Source organism: Lygodium microphyllum, unplaced genomic scaffold (genome assembly GCF_053477565.2).
Source record: "Lygodium microphyllum isolate KBCC unplaced genomic scaffold, Lygodium_microphyllum_v1.1.10 scaffold_33, whole genome shotgun sequence".
NCBI classification, from domain to species: Eukaryota; Viridiplantae; Streptophyta; class Polypodiopsida; order Schizaeales; family Lygodiaceae; genus Lygodium; species Lygodium microphyllum.
Window position 1 is genome coordinate 42,501 of NW_028229516.1, and position 14,924 is coordinate 57,424.

At 47.2% G+C, this 14,924-nt stretch overlaps 1 protein-coding gene across 3 annotated transcripts in view; it reads left to right on the plus strand.

Moving 5' to 3' along the window:
• The window catches only part of LOC148009189 (cadmium/zinc-transporting ATPase HMA3-like), a 91,290-nt gene that overhangs the window by 1,155 nt on the left and 75,211 nt on the right, over nt 1-14,924 (plus strand). Inside the window, exon 2 of one of the 3 annotated variants that reach the window (XM_087673705.1) lies at nt 34-155. The exons of the other annotated variants lie outside the window; for them this stretch is intronic. Within the exon in view, the coding sequence (XP_087529831.1) occupies nt 153-155 (3 nt within the window). The 5' untranslated portion in view covers nt 34-152. The remainder of the gene's footprint in view (nt 1-33; nt 156-14,924) is intronic. 3 annotated transcript variants of the gene reach the window in all.

The window sequence follows — 14,924 nt, forward strand, 5'->3', positions numbered from 1 at the left end:
CTCATAGCAATAAACTGCTGTTGAATAATGCAGCCACTACACACACGTTTGTCCATTTAGATGCTGAATAGCAGGGTTCTGGGAACAAAAGTGGAGGAAGAGAAATTAAGTCCTTTTCACCATCATTTGAGAAGGAAGTATCCTCTATTGAAATGGTATTCTATACATAAATTTTAAAAATATAATAATATTTTGAGAAATTTGAACAATATTTGTTTCCTTCTTTCAAAGAATTGAGAAGGATTTTTCTCAAGGTGAACAAGTTCTAGGTTGAAGTGGACCTGCCTTTTCCCAAACCTTGGTGAATAGGTTTTGGTTGGGGGTCTAAACTTTGCTTGTAAAGGCCAGGAAAAATGTAAGAAAATGTTAATTTTGTTGCTTTCATCACCAGTGATAAGAGAGCGCAAGTGCATGCCAGGAGGTATGATTCAAAATGACAAGACTTTAGGACCAAGGATACGTCTTACCACCTCTCACAAAGCTGCCATATTTGGATTGTGGTCTATTCTACTCTTAAGGATTATAATATGTGAATGTGTATTGAAATACTATGCACTATTATATAGCTGCCTATAGATGCTACTTTTTCAACCTTTATTGGCGTTTGTTGGTTGTTTTAGTAGAGGGTTATTGTACTCGTAGGAAATCCTCAAAGTAAGCTTAATGTACGTTGACTCTATTCAGTAGCACACTGGCTCTATGATGGACAAGGAACATGACAACTTGGATGTGGACTCTCCTAGTGAAGAATTTGGTGTTGGGGGGGGGGGAATATTTAATGTTGGTATTTAGTGCATTCATGCTGCCATCTCTTGGTTGTGAGCTCCATCAGAACTTGATGGAGATGGAGGAGCTTTGACATTTGTCATGTATGTCACTTGTTAGGTGTTGTCACTACCGAGTCCTCTTTGTTTCCAGCCAGATTTGGAGTTGCATTTCATGCTAGAGGGGGATTTGTCACCATTGGTGATAATTCTTCTGTTCTTGTTCGTGGAGTAGGGCGCCATTCCCCTATTATTGGATTGACAACATTCTTCTACCAAAGTTCTTTATGTACCAGATTTGCTTTAACCTATTGCCTGTTCATGGTCTTATACAACTACGTACCCATGTTTTGTTTAACAAAGGATGCAGTGACCATGGAGGATGCTTCTACATGAGTGGTTCTTTGGATAGGTACACATGAGGGTGGGCTTTATATGCTCACAGCTCTTGTTGCAAGGACTTTCCACAAGCTAGGATTGCTTTGGCATGCTTGATATGGGCATCTCAACTTTGATGTTGTCAGGTGGGCTTCTCGGAAGAAGATGGTGGAGGGAGTTCCCGATTTCCCTTCCATCCACACTCTACACCCTAGCTGTTTGAGGGGCAAGCTACATAGACAGCCCCATCCATAGGTTCTCTCTCGAAGAGCTACTACACAACTCGAGTTGGTCCACATTGACCTCTGTGGTCCTATGGGCACGAGTTTTATGAGTGGAAGATGTTTAGAGAAATGCAAATTTCTTTCAAGGTTGGAGGTGTTCGAGTAGACCACGTCGAGGAGTTTTATTCTAATCTCTTTTCTAAGTTTTGTAGGGATACAGATGGAGCACTCCCATCCAAACACACCATTCGAGAATGGTGTGGTGGAGTGTGCCAATCGAATCATGTTGAAGATGGCCTGATCAATGTTGGAATATAGGAGTCTTTCTCACTCCCTTTGGTGTGAGGCGGTGGCTATAGTGGTTCACATCTGCATCCAGTCTCCTACCGCTTGTTACAGGATATGACTCCCTATGAGACCTTTGGAAAGAAGCGTTTTGTTTTCCATTTTCGCATCTTTGGGTGTGATGCTTTTGTCCATGTCAACAAGAAGAAGAGAGAGTGAGCAAACTAGACTCCAAGTCAAAGAAGCTTATCTTCATGGGCTAGAGCATGACCATGAAGGGCTATCAGCTCTATGACCCAAAGAAAAGAAAGATCGAGGTGAGCAAGGATGTGATCTTTGATGGGGCTTCGACCTCCAAAGATCTTGTTGACGGTTCTTCTTTTGTAGGTAGTTCTTTGTTAGTGACGGATCTCTCCCATTATCCCTGCCCTTTCTTTTAGGTTAACTATCTGCACTCCTTTGTCTGCGACTCCTCCGTGTTGAGAAACCCTTCACCCTTCACTTGCAGTTTGCGTTTTTTACGTTTTTGCGTTTTGCGTTTAGGGTTTGCAGCCTCAAAAAGGGGCGCCATTCTAGACTAAATATGCCTATTTAGAGGCCACTCTCTTATTCATTCCTCATGGCTAATTTATTCAGTCCGTCACCTCTTCTCTCTAGCCTCTCCACTACCCTCACACCCCTTAAGGAGGACATTGCGGTTTGTGGTTCGTGGTTTGTGGTTGTCATCATCATCTTCCTTGTGCTACGACACCCTTGTTCCCTTGTATTATATTCACTCCATGATTCGGAACTTCATCATTCCATTCATCAGAGTTTCTTCTCTCTTCTCTTCTCTTCTCCATGTTTGCCGAGTTCACTTCGTGTTCCTCCTCACCAATCCTACTGTCTCGCTGGTACGTCATCTTTTGACATGGTATCAGAGTTGGATCTACTTAAACAGCAGCAAAGATTCTCCACTCCAGTGAAGGCAAAGACCGGTGGCAGGTTCGGCATCCACTTCTGTTTTTCTTCCGCTGCATCAAAATCTCGTTTTTGCAGATTTCAAGTGTTTCAGCTTGCTACCCACACCCCGTTCGCAGAGGACATCACAGTCTCAGCTGTCCCTTGCTGTCATCTACAATCTAGCACTTGTTTCCAGCCTTTCACCCGCAGTTTGCAGCTGTTTACAGTAGAACGATTGTTGTTGATCACTCTCCATTAAGAAAACAATCTCGTTTTTGTAGATTTCAGGTATTTCAGCTTGCTGCCCACACCCCAAACACGGAAGACATCGCGGTCCAAGCTGGCCATTGCTGTCTACAACAGTCTGGCGCCTGTTTCTAGCCTATCACACACTGTTCGGAGCTGATTTCAGCATATTGACTGCTGCTGCTGTTTTTTTCCTGCGTTTTTAGTCTTTCTCTCTCTTGCAGGCTGTCCTACTTGCGTTTTTAGTCTTTTCTCTCTCGCAGGCTGTCCTGCCTGCGTTTTTAGTCTTTCTCTCTCCTCACCCACGTTTTTCTACTGGTTACAACCTCTTACTGCTGATCACATCCTTCTTCCACCGGCAGCTCACTTCTAGCCCTTCCACCCCTTGAGATGGACATTGCGGTTCGTACTTCACATTGCTCTCACACCCCTTGAGGCAGACATTGTGGTTCATGGTTCATGGTGGTTAACCTCTTCCTTCTTCAGCAAGGCACAATGGTATCCATGGCTTCTTTACCAACAGATGTCTAGACTAATGGGTGCTCCTATTGTGGCATCACCGGACACACCACCAATGCTTGCCGACTTTGATCTTTGCTTCCCACCCCCCTGGAGTATATGCGTCTTCTACCAGGCACTCCTTGTGCCACCTCTCCTTTCTGGGCCATAGAGATCGTTCTGCATTGGCTATCAGGGTATTATGCTCAAGGCAATAAGACGCATCCGATGCGTACTAACTTCTTTCGAGCACATGGAGAATCAATTGGCGCCACGACCTCTTGGAGATCATCGCAATGCTAGCGGTAGTCTTCTTCCACCTACTTTCGGGTACAGTGGCTACCACGGCCCGTGGTTTTGCAGTCCACTCCATCGAGAGATAGTGATTGTTTGATACCGTCTCCTCGTCAGTTTGCTCCTTCGAGAGACAGTGGTTGCTGGACTCCTTCCTCTTCTTCGGCTACCTAGTCCGCTCCACTGAGGGACAGTGATTGTTGCCCACCTCTCGCTTATTCTGAGCCCTACCCATCCCCACCCATCCCCACCCTCGACTACTCAGGTTCGAGAGGCTACCTCTGGGCGCTCTTCGGCACCCTAGATATCTTCTTTGGTACGACTAGCGGCACTTCCTTCGTCATTAGACACTTCGAAGTCCGTGATCCATGAGTTTTTGGATTCCCTATGTACTTCAGAGGGGGATTCAGAGGGGATATTATTTCTTTGCCCTCAGAAGGGACATCTACTTCTTTGACTTTAGCGGGGGCTCCTCCACCTCCCACCTCAGAGGGGGAACCTACTCCACATGAAGTTCTTCACTCATACTCTACTTTCTTGGGGTGGCTGTCTTCGACTAGTCATCTCTTCTACTGATACCCAGGATCTTCAGGTACCACCTAGATCGGGACCTCGAAGGTTCAGCCACGACCTGGTAGCGAGGCCTTCATATTCCTTTCAGCATGGGTGCACGGAGCTAGTGTTTTCTCTTTTGAGGTTGAGTTTCAGTTTCTCTAGTTCACTCTGTCTACTGTTCTTTATTGCAGGTTCCTTTTCTGGTGGAAATCTTGGATCTTCGGGATCCTCTGCATCTTCTTTCTCCTCTTCTTTTTGCCTTCGTCCCTTGGTCAGCATGGAGCCACCTCCCGAGATCGAGTATGGGCATATCCTTATGGTTCTCGGCACCACACAAAGTGTGACATTCCTCCTATGCATTGCATGTTTTCATCATCTTTGTACTAGGGCGCTTGGGCAAGTGAACAATCTCCCCACGAGGGACACTGTCCAAGTGGCACTTGCTGCATAAGCATTGCATCTTCACCTTACTCTTCTCTTGTTCCCCTTTTTGGGCTTGAGAGGGGGTGTTGAGAAACCCTTCACCCTTCACATGTAGTTTGCGTTTTTGTGTTTCGCGTTTAGGGTTTGTAGCCCCAAAAAGGAGTACTATCCTAGACTGACTATGCCTATTTATAGGCCACTCTCTCATTCATTCCTCACGGCTGATTCGTTCAGTCCGTCACCTCCTCTCTCCAGCCTCTCCACCACCCTCACACCCCTTCAGGAGGACATTGCGGTTCGTGGTTCGTGGCTGTCATCATCATCTTCCTTGTGCTACGGCACCCTTGTTCCCTTGTATTACATTCACTCCATGATTCGAAACTTCATCATTCCATTCATCAGAGTTTCTTCTCTCTTCTCTTCTCTTCTCCATGTTTGTCGAGTTCACTCCGTGTTCCTCCCCGGCAACCCTACTGTCTCGCTGATACGTCATCTTTTGACACTTCCCCTCCTGCCCCTCCACTTGCTTCCCTTCCTCCTTTGGTGGCTCCTTCTTCTTCTATTACTTAGTCTTCGAGTATACCTATCCCATCTCCATCCCCTCAGGTTTCTTTTAGGGGTGTTGAGCTGTCAGAAGGGAAGCTTTTCTCTTTAGATGAGGGTGATTTACCTTCACCTAGTGAGGGGGAGTCTTGATCCCAAGTAGGTGCATTGCAGGTATCGGAGGCTACTCGGTCTCCTTCACAATAGGATGTGCCTATCATCGTTCTTAGGTGGTATCGGGACCTTATGTAGGAATCAGGTGTTTCCCACTTTCTTGCTATCCCTTTAGGCCCACATAGATTAGCCAAATTACAATCATAGTAGGATGGATCTCTCTGCGTGAACGATGCCCTTATGTCAGAGATTCTTTAGGATCGTGAGCCTACTACAGTTGATGAGGCTCTTGAAATGATATTTGGCATCATGCTATGTAGGAGAAGTTCGATTCTATTGCGTATAACCAAACTTGGGAGTTGGTTCCACGTCTATAGAAGTGGAAGGTGATTACTGTGAATTGGGTCTATAAGACCAAGTATTGGGCTGATGGATCCTTGGACAAGCATAAGGTTAGGCTTGTTGCCAAGGGATTTGCATAGAAGGTAGGATTGGATTACTTAGAGACTTTTGCATCTACAGTAGCAGTGATCTACTATCCCATGGTGGACAATGCAATGGATCTCTTCATAAAGCCTTTGTCCAAGGCTTCTATGCTTCATCACATGAGATTGTTGGATCTTTAGATACTCCCAAGGTCTGAGAGGGGGTGTTAGTGTGCCTTATTTTGTCAGTATGTCATCTCTTGGTTGTGAGCCCTAGTTAGAGTTTGATAGGGACATTTGGAGCTTTGATTGTGTTTTCTCCTCCATTTAGTGTGCATTTCTAGTGTTTGTGCTGTCTTGCTAGCTGGTGTCCACTCTCTAGACTGCTGGGATTTTTTAAATGGCCTGCCATGCCATCATTTTGCTGCATTTATTACAATTCAACTAAATTAAATGCAATTGGTCAGTATTTCTAGGTTAGGCAGATCAGGAGTTGGCCAGTTTTGGCTATTTTCTGCTATTTATAGCAGGTTTTCTGGTCGGACAGATCCTTCTTCTTTGTCTCTTGCAGGTGCTCTGATAGTTAGTTGCAATCTTCTCCATTTCCGTTGCGGACTGTAGGTTGCCCCTCTCCGTCTCTATCACGGTCACAAGTGCTGTCATCATTATTCAGCCTGATTTGGTGTCCTCATTGATGCCTTGGGCTACGTTCAGGGACTGATCAATCCTCATTGTATTCATCTTTTCTTCATTGCTCAGTGGAGGTTTCTCTTCTTTTTGTGTTTTCTTTTCTCCTCTCCTTTTCTCTCCTTCGTGATTCTCTTTTGTTACGCACTCTCACATTAGCATGCAGGATTGTAAACCTATAAGTACTTCAATGGAGCTAGGGTTGAAGCTTTCTACGCACTCTCACATTAACATGTAGGATTGTAAACCTATAAGTACTTCAATGGAGCTAGGGTTGAAGTTTTCTATGCATGATGGTAGTGAGATGATTGAAATTGCAATTTACAACAAGGCTGTTGGATGCCTCATTTATCTTTGCAATACACACCTTGACTTACAATTTGTAGTATCTCAAGTGAGCAATTTTATGCACAGCCCATGTATAGTTCGTTGGTAAGTTAAATGGATCCTCTGTTACTTACAAGGTAATCAAACACATGCCTTGATATTTTCTAGGGGAGAGACTTGCAGCTACAGGCTTACAACAATACATGCAAGGTAATCAGACACATGCCTTGATAGTGTGAGAGTGCGCAATGGAAGAAGGAACTCAAACATATATATATATATATATATATATATATATATATATAGAGAGAGAGAGAGAGAGAGAGAGAGAGAGAGAGAGAGAGAGAGAGAGAGAGAGAGAGAGAGAGAGAGAGAGAGAGAGAGAGAGAGAGAGAGAGAGAGAGAGAGAGAGAGAGAGAGAGAGAAGAAATCGAGGAGAGGAGTCGACGCGATGGAGATGGGGTCGTCGCCTGTGCGTCGTGCCCTGCTACCGCCGTGTTGACCTATCGCCAAGGGCCCCTGACGTTGCTCCGTCCTGCTCGACCTGTTGGGTCTGTCCTTCGTCGGCTGCGCTTCCGTCGCCTTTCCGCCACGTGGCCCTGCGCCTCGGTCGTCTCGCCCCTGCGCGTTGCTCTGCTTCATCGAGCCTTCCGTCCCGCCCTGTCGGCTGCATATCGTGCCATAGACTCGCCGCCTGCATCTGGCGACCCGCCCACGTGTGGTCTGCCACAGGCTTGCCTGTACTCGCCCGCGTGACGTCTGCCACAGGCTCGCCTGTACCCGCCCGTGTGACGTTTGCCATAGGCTTGCCGCCTGCATCGTGACCCGTCCGCTGCGCCTCCAGCCCTGTTGTCGCCCGCGTGCACTGCGGGCTCTGCGCCTGATTCACGCCCGTTCGCCTTGTGCGCCAGGGCTTCTGCCCACTCCTGCTGTCCGCCCTTGCCTGTCGGTCGCCCCTCTCGCCTGTCGGACGCTGCCCTCGCCAGTCAGCCACCGTGGTGGTCGCCCCCGACTTTTAACGCCTGCAACCTGATCGTGTGACGTCCTGAGGGTCGTCCTCCGCCGTGTGCGAAACAGGCTTACCGGGGTGCCGTTTTCTAACTCAGCCGACAGTCATCTGCCCTGTGCGTCAGTCCTCCTTCGCGATCAGCTCGTCATACAAGATGGCTGGTTTGGATCTGGATTTCATAGACCAAACGGTGACAGCACTTGGCCCGGATTCTGATGTTGAGGAACTGGAGGATATGGTTCCGTGCACTGAAGAGATCCCCCCGGGTCCTGACCTCCAGCCTGCGGGTAAACGTACCTAGCATACCTCGGAAGAAATAGGTGTTATTCAGGATCGTTCCTATGCGCAGGTTGCTTCGGATTCTGTAGACTCTCAGGAGATGGACTGGGAGCATCTGCTGGAATTTGCCAACACTCTGCTTGGCGAATATGTTCAACACAATCAGGAAGCCTTTTCTGACTCCACACCTGACGATGTTCTGGAAGCTACCGTCGACCCAAAAACTGTCCTGCGCTCCTTTTTGGTGTTCTATGATCGCGCGGTGATACTCTTCTTCACTGGTCGAATCCCGCTGCTTTCCCGTATTCGCCAATGGCTGCAGAGTCTGCTACAAGGAGAATGTGTTGAAGAGATTTTTGTTGGGTCCCGAGGTTTTTTTGAGGTCCTCTTGAAAACTGAGACGCACCGTGCTGCTCTCCTGTCTAAACTACCTTTGTTTTTTGATCGTCGGTCGGTTCATGTGGTTCCATGGCGTCCGATGGCAGATTTTCAGCGCCTCCTGCAACGTGAATGCCCTGTGTGGGTAGAAGTGGAAAATTGTCCGGCTGTTTATTGGCCGCTATTGAAGGATGCTATGGCTGCTGTGGGCACGGTTCTGGTCCCTCCCAGTCTCCGAGCTGTGAATCGCAACCGCTTATGCATGTTATGGGATACTGCACGGAAACGGCCTGCTTGGTTGCGCCTCAATTGCTTTGGCATGCATCCGTTACACTTTCGTCTGAAATGGGGCAATTTTGCAGGCCATTGCTTTTCCTGTGGACAGTTGGGGCACTTTATGGCCGAATGCCCAGAGCAGCAACACATTTCAGATGCGGGCCATGTTGCTCTGCCCATGGAAGATATGGTGTGTGATGCTCCGTCGCTGGATACTATCCACCCGCCCCAAGTTTTGGCCAAAGGTAAACAACAGGTTTCGGGTCCGGATTCCCGTGCCACTGATTGGGTTGAAGTACGTGCAAAAAAAGGCAACAGGATTGTTGCTGGCATGGACAGTACTGTGCCTACTACCTCACAAGATTCCATGCGTACATATATGCGCCGGAAGGAAATGTTGTCTTCCGAGCGCTCTGCTCCTGCTATGGTTTCCTCAGCCCCCCGTCCTCAGCCCGCCAGGAAAATGTATTCGGATCGTCTAAAGGGTCCACCTGCAAAGCTGGCTTTTGATACCAGAGGCAACGTCATTACCCCGTGGGATCGTCGTTATCCACGCTCCAACCCCAAGCAAGCAGATATGCCGTCTACTTCCAAATCTGGTCCTCAGAACTCTTTTGCAGTGTTGGCAGATTTCTTGGATGAGGGAGTCCTGGACATTCTCGCCGACAAAGTCAAGTCGAGGCAAGCTGTGCCTCGTTCCTAATTGTGTTTTGCCTACACATGAAAATAGCCACGTGAAATGTGCGAGGAATTTGTTCTCGACACAAACAACATGCCATGTGGACTGCATTGTATGAGAATCAGTGGGATGTCCTCTGCGCTGTTGAGCACAAGAGTCACAGTGAAGCCGGAAAAGTTGTGGATTGCCATGGCTTTCGTTTGTTCTATGCAGGAACACAGGCCATGCATTATTCGGGTGTGCTCATGATTGTACATGCCAAATATCAGCCTGTTCTCATTAAAAATGATGTTCATGGCGGATTTTTGGTGATTGAAATTTTATTCGAAGGGGAAATCTTATGGTTACTTGGCCTCTATGCTCCGAATGATTCGTTATCTCGCCGGGAGCTTTGGCAGACTTTGCAGACCTCCTTGTCACTTGGCAGACGGGGCTTCTTCATGGGGGATTTCAATGTGTGTGTTGATTCCTCCCAGTCCACATCGGAGCACTCGGTAATGGATGCGCCGGAAAGTCGTATGTGGCATGAGTTGGCTCTTGCTGTTCTTAAGCAAGATCTCTGGTCCTGGCTACACCCGTCTTCGCCCGAGTTTACTTTCCATTCGGCCCAGTATGCAACAACATGATCGCGGTTGGACCGTATATATATCATGCAGAATGATGATTTTCTGCCTGAGATGCTCGAAATAAAAGTGTTGCAGCAATATGTCTTGTCGGACCATTTCCCTCTGCAGTTCGAGTTGCTTGCACAACCCATTGCACCTTTCAAGCAATTTCTGGAGAGACTCCCTTTGCGTTTCAACTCGTCCTACTTGAAGCATGCAAATTTTCAGGGCTATATGCAGCAATTGCTTGACAGATTCTTCTTGGACTGTTCCTCTCAGGGGACTGCGCCTTTTGAAAGATTGCTCTCTAATGTGCAGCGGGTTGCTCGGCAGTATGGGATCTATCATGCCTCTCTTTGTCGGCGCCGTCGACAGGCAGCGGAGGACCTGCTGGTTTTGGTTCGCTTCCTGCTGGTGGACACTCCGGATGATGCATTTCTGCTTGCCCTGGCAATGCAGGTGGCCGATCTTATTAAAGAATTCCAGTTAAAATCGTATCAACAGGCCAAATTGCAACATCTGACAGAGACTTTGCAAGATAGTGCCTGTCAGACCCATAAGTTCTTTCGGGCTCTCCACGCCTCTCCTGCTCGAGAGAATATGACAAGACTCGAGGATGCGGAAGGCCACCTTATCTTGGATCCACAGACTATTGTGCATATGTGCAAGAATTATTTCCGTGACCTTCTCGGTTCTGCTTCTCCACCTTCAGCCCAAACTACTCAGGCCCGTTCGGTTTTTTATGACCTGGTCCGCAATCAGCTTCCGCAGGACATGCAAGCTACTATGGAGTCAGATATTGGTGAGGCAGAGGTTATGGACGTCTTGTTACACTTGCCCAAAGATAAAAGTCCGGGTTGGGATGGTCTCACCAATGAGGTCTTTGAAGCTTTTGCTACCCAACTGGCAAAACCATTGCAGGCATTGTTTCAGCAGGTGTGGGAAACGGGAATCATGCCTCCCTCATGGAAACAAGGACTTATTAAACTGCTTCCCAAAGTTCCTTCGCCATCTAAGTTGACGCAGTGGCGCCCAATTTCTTTGATGGGTTCAATGTACAAAATCTTTTCCAAAGTAATGGCGAATCGGCTTCATAAGCATCTCCCGGCCCTTGTGCACCCTCTCCAGTATGGTTTCATTAAGGGCCGAAATATTCTACACAATGTTTTGAATGCCCAATTGGCCATTGATTATGCCAGGCATTCTAATCAAGAGGTAGTACTGATTCAACTGGACCTGGAAAAGGCTTTTGACTATCTGGACTGGTCTTTCATTGCTGAACTTATGTCTGCTATGAGCTTTGGTGCTCGGATGTCTCGCCTAATCGACACCATGAGTGCTGAGGCGTCGTCGCGAGTCATGCTCAACGGAGGTGTTACTGAGCCCTTTCTCCTCGCCCGTTCTGTCAGACAGGGGTGCCCTTTGAGCCCTTTATTCTTTGCCCTTGCGACACATCCAGTTCTTTCCATGTTATGACATATGGCCGCCTCTTCTCAGTTGGCTGGACTGTCGCTTCCCACAGGACAGCACTTCATTAGCCAATCCCTGGCGGATGATACCTTTATGATTTTGCGTGCGGACAAGGATAACCTTCGAAAAGCCTTGGATGTTTGGGGTCTCTTTGGTCAGGTGTCAGGCCTTCGTATCAATGCGCTCAAATCAGCCATTCTAAGCTGCACGGAGTCGGATTTGCAGTCCTTGGACTGTGGCAGGGTCTGGTCGTTCCTCGTGGCTCCATTGTCCGGCATCTTGGATATCCTTTGGGTGTTGATGTTCCCCCAAAACAGCTTCTTCAGTGGATTTCTCAGAAAATGGTGGCTAAGTTTATGTATTGGAAGTCTCAGGCCTGGCCCTTCCATGTTCGCTTCAAAGTAGCCCAGATAATTATGTTGCCCATGCTTACATATTTCTTGCCATTGTTGCCCTGGACTACTACGACTCTGAATGCTCTTACTCAGTCTATTCGCTTCATGCTATGGAAGAAGGACTCTTTGCATGCAGGTATTTCCTGGATCTCGTGGTCGCTTGTGTGCACCCCCAAACGCATGGGTGGCGGAGCTATTTTAGATGCCCAAACTCACATGCAAGCACTTCGTTGGTCTCTTTTCCGTGCCATGTGCTCGGATCATCATCCGTGGGTCACTATAGCCCGTTATTTCCTTGAGAGCCATGGGCTTTTGCATGGTAATACCCAAATCCGGAGTTCTTGGTGGAATGTTCTTAACGCTGATTCGCGGTTCTCCAGTTCTTCTTCATCGCTGCTTACTCATTTGGTATGTTCCTGGAAACACGTCCTTCAAAAGGCTCAGTGGCATCCAATGGAGGATCGCGTGGCTACTAACTCTTTTCAATTGGAATTATTGGCAGTCTCGCGTTTACTTTCGTGGGAAGGTAAACATGAGCTTAGACCACAATTCAACCGGATGGCACGGTTGGGCTTGTCGTCAGTTGCGGATGCCACCCTTGCCAGTCGCAATGTGCTTATATCGTTTCGTACAGCTAGGAGGCTTTTCAGGATCCCTCGTGGATATAGGCCTTTATGGGAACAGCTTTTGACGGTGCTCCAGAGCAGACAACCCTTTCCTGCTCTTGCTTCGGATCATCCCTGGCAGGATTGGGACCTACAAGGCCGGCTGAATTTGAGCAAAGCTTCTGCTAACCAAGTGTATTATCTTCTGATTAAAGATCATCAATGGCTACTTCCTAAAGCGAATGCTTTATGGGGACTGCGTAAATCCCGGTCATGGTGGAGGGCAACTGTGATGGAGGGCTGGTTGAATAAGACACCCTTTAAATATAAAGTCTTTCTTTGGAGAGTGATGATTGGGGGTCTTCCGCTTGCTTCAGCTCTTTCCAAGCGACGAATCTCCAATGGCACCTGTTTCTTTTGCACCACTACTATGGAATCCGCCCGCCACCGATTTATTTCTTGCCCCGTCGCTAAGAAAATCTGGTTATTTTTGTCGGCTGTTTGGCGAGGGGTGGTTGGTATCACCCTGCGCCCCTTTGATTGGGTTTTTGGGCAGCCCAAATACTCTACTCCCGCACAGCCACATATGAAGCTTATGTATCACTTTCTTCGATACTGGGGCTGTTGGCATAACTGGACCATTCGGAATGCTTTTTTGTTTGATTCCGCCTATAATGTTCAGCGGCATATTGTGAGGCTTAAGGGCCTGTTGTATTGGCAGTTAGCTCTTCTCCATCGTTCTGATTTGCTTTCTACGGAGGACTTCTGTCCCTGGCATATGGCAATTTCCTCCGCATCCTTGCCATGATATTGTAACTTGTAGTACTTAGAATCTCTTCACATGATGGCTTGGATTGTCGTCATGTATCTTGTAATCAAGTAATCTTGTATTTTTTTCGTAATTAATACAATTACCTTTTACGGAAAAAAAGAGAGAGAGAGAGAGAGAGAGAGAGAGAGAGAGAGAGAGAGAGAGAGAGAGAGCAGAAGATGAATGAAGAAATACTGCACTGACTGAAGATGGATGCTGAATACAATGATGAGGACTGATCAGTCTTTTCATGCAGCCTAAGGCATGAATGAGGGCACCAAATCAGGCTAAGATGATGGTAGCACCAATGTCGGAGAGTGTTTGAGAGATGGAGTGTGCTGAATCTGCAAAAGAGTGATCTGTCAAGTGTGGGAGATGTGCTATATATAGCCATCTCCACCAAAAACTAGCCGATTGCATACAGGAGTATGTCCTAATTTTGGCTGAGTGCAGCAAATGAAGGTATGACTGCAATAAATGCAGTCTGACTGCATGGATAAAATGGGAAAATGATGACAATCTCTCCTAGGCAGTTGTGGACCAAGAAGATAGTGGTAGAAGGTATCAATCAATTGATAGACCATGGAAATGCATAATAAATGTGCTAAAACAGAAGAAATGCACTCTAGAATGCTAGAACTTCCATGTCTCCATTAGACTTTGATAGGAGCTCACAACCAAAAGATGACAGATTGACATGACTAAAATAGGCAAGCTAACACCTCCTCTCAGATCTTGGTGTTTGAAAATCCAACCACCTCATGTGATGAAGCATAGAGGCCTTGGGTAAAGGCTTCGTGAAGAGATTGGCCGCATTTTCCTCTATGGGAGTCGGGATAATAGGCCACTGCCCTATCGGAATCCACAATCTGATCATGAACATTGTGATATTGAACCTCAATGTGCTTCGTGCGAGCATGAAACACCGGGTTCTTTACCAGAGCAAGGGTAATGTGGTTGTCCACGCGAAGCTCCATAGGTCTTGTCTATGGAAAGCCAATCTTTGCCAACATACGATGGAGCCAAGTTGTCTCCATAACGATCAAACATAAGGTATGATACTTAGCCTTTGTAGAAGAAAGAATCACAGTAGGTTGCTTCTTGTTGCTCCAAGAGATAGCTCTTGATCCAAGGGAGAAGGCTTAACCTGTAGTGGACTATCTCGAATCCACATCACCTACCCAATCAGAGTTACTCCACCCAGAAAGAGTAACCCCCTCTCCATACACAATCGTGTAGGATCGAGTCCTCTGTAAATACCGAAGAACACGTAAGGCTGCCCTTCAGTGATCTTGTGTAGGAGTCTGCATAAAAGAAGACAACAAAGCCACCACAAAAGAAATATTGGACGGAGTGTGAATGAGCTAGATAAGAGAGCCAACAAGGCACTTGTAATGGGTAGCATCTGGAAGGGGATCTCTATCAAAAGATCACGTATCAGCAAGGCAGTAGGGTTTGCGGGGAGGAATACGGAGTGAACTCGGCAAACATGGAGAAGAGAAGAGAAGAGAGGAAACTTTGATAAATGGAATGATGAAGATCTGAATCATGGAGTGAATGTGATACAAGGGAACAAGGGTGGTATAGCACAAGGAAGATGATGAAGACGGCCACGAACCACAAACCGCAATGTCCTCTTGAAGGGGTGTCAGGGTAGTGGAGAGGCTGGAGAGAAGAGGTAATGGACTGAATGAATCAGCCGTGAGGAATGA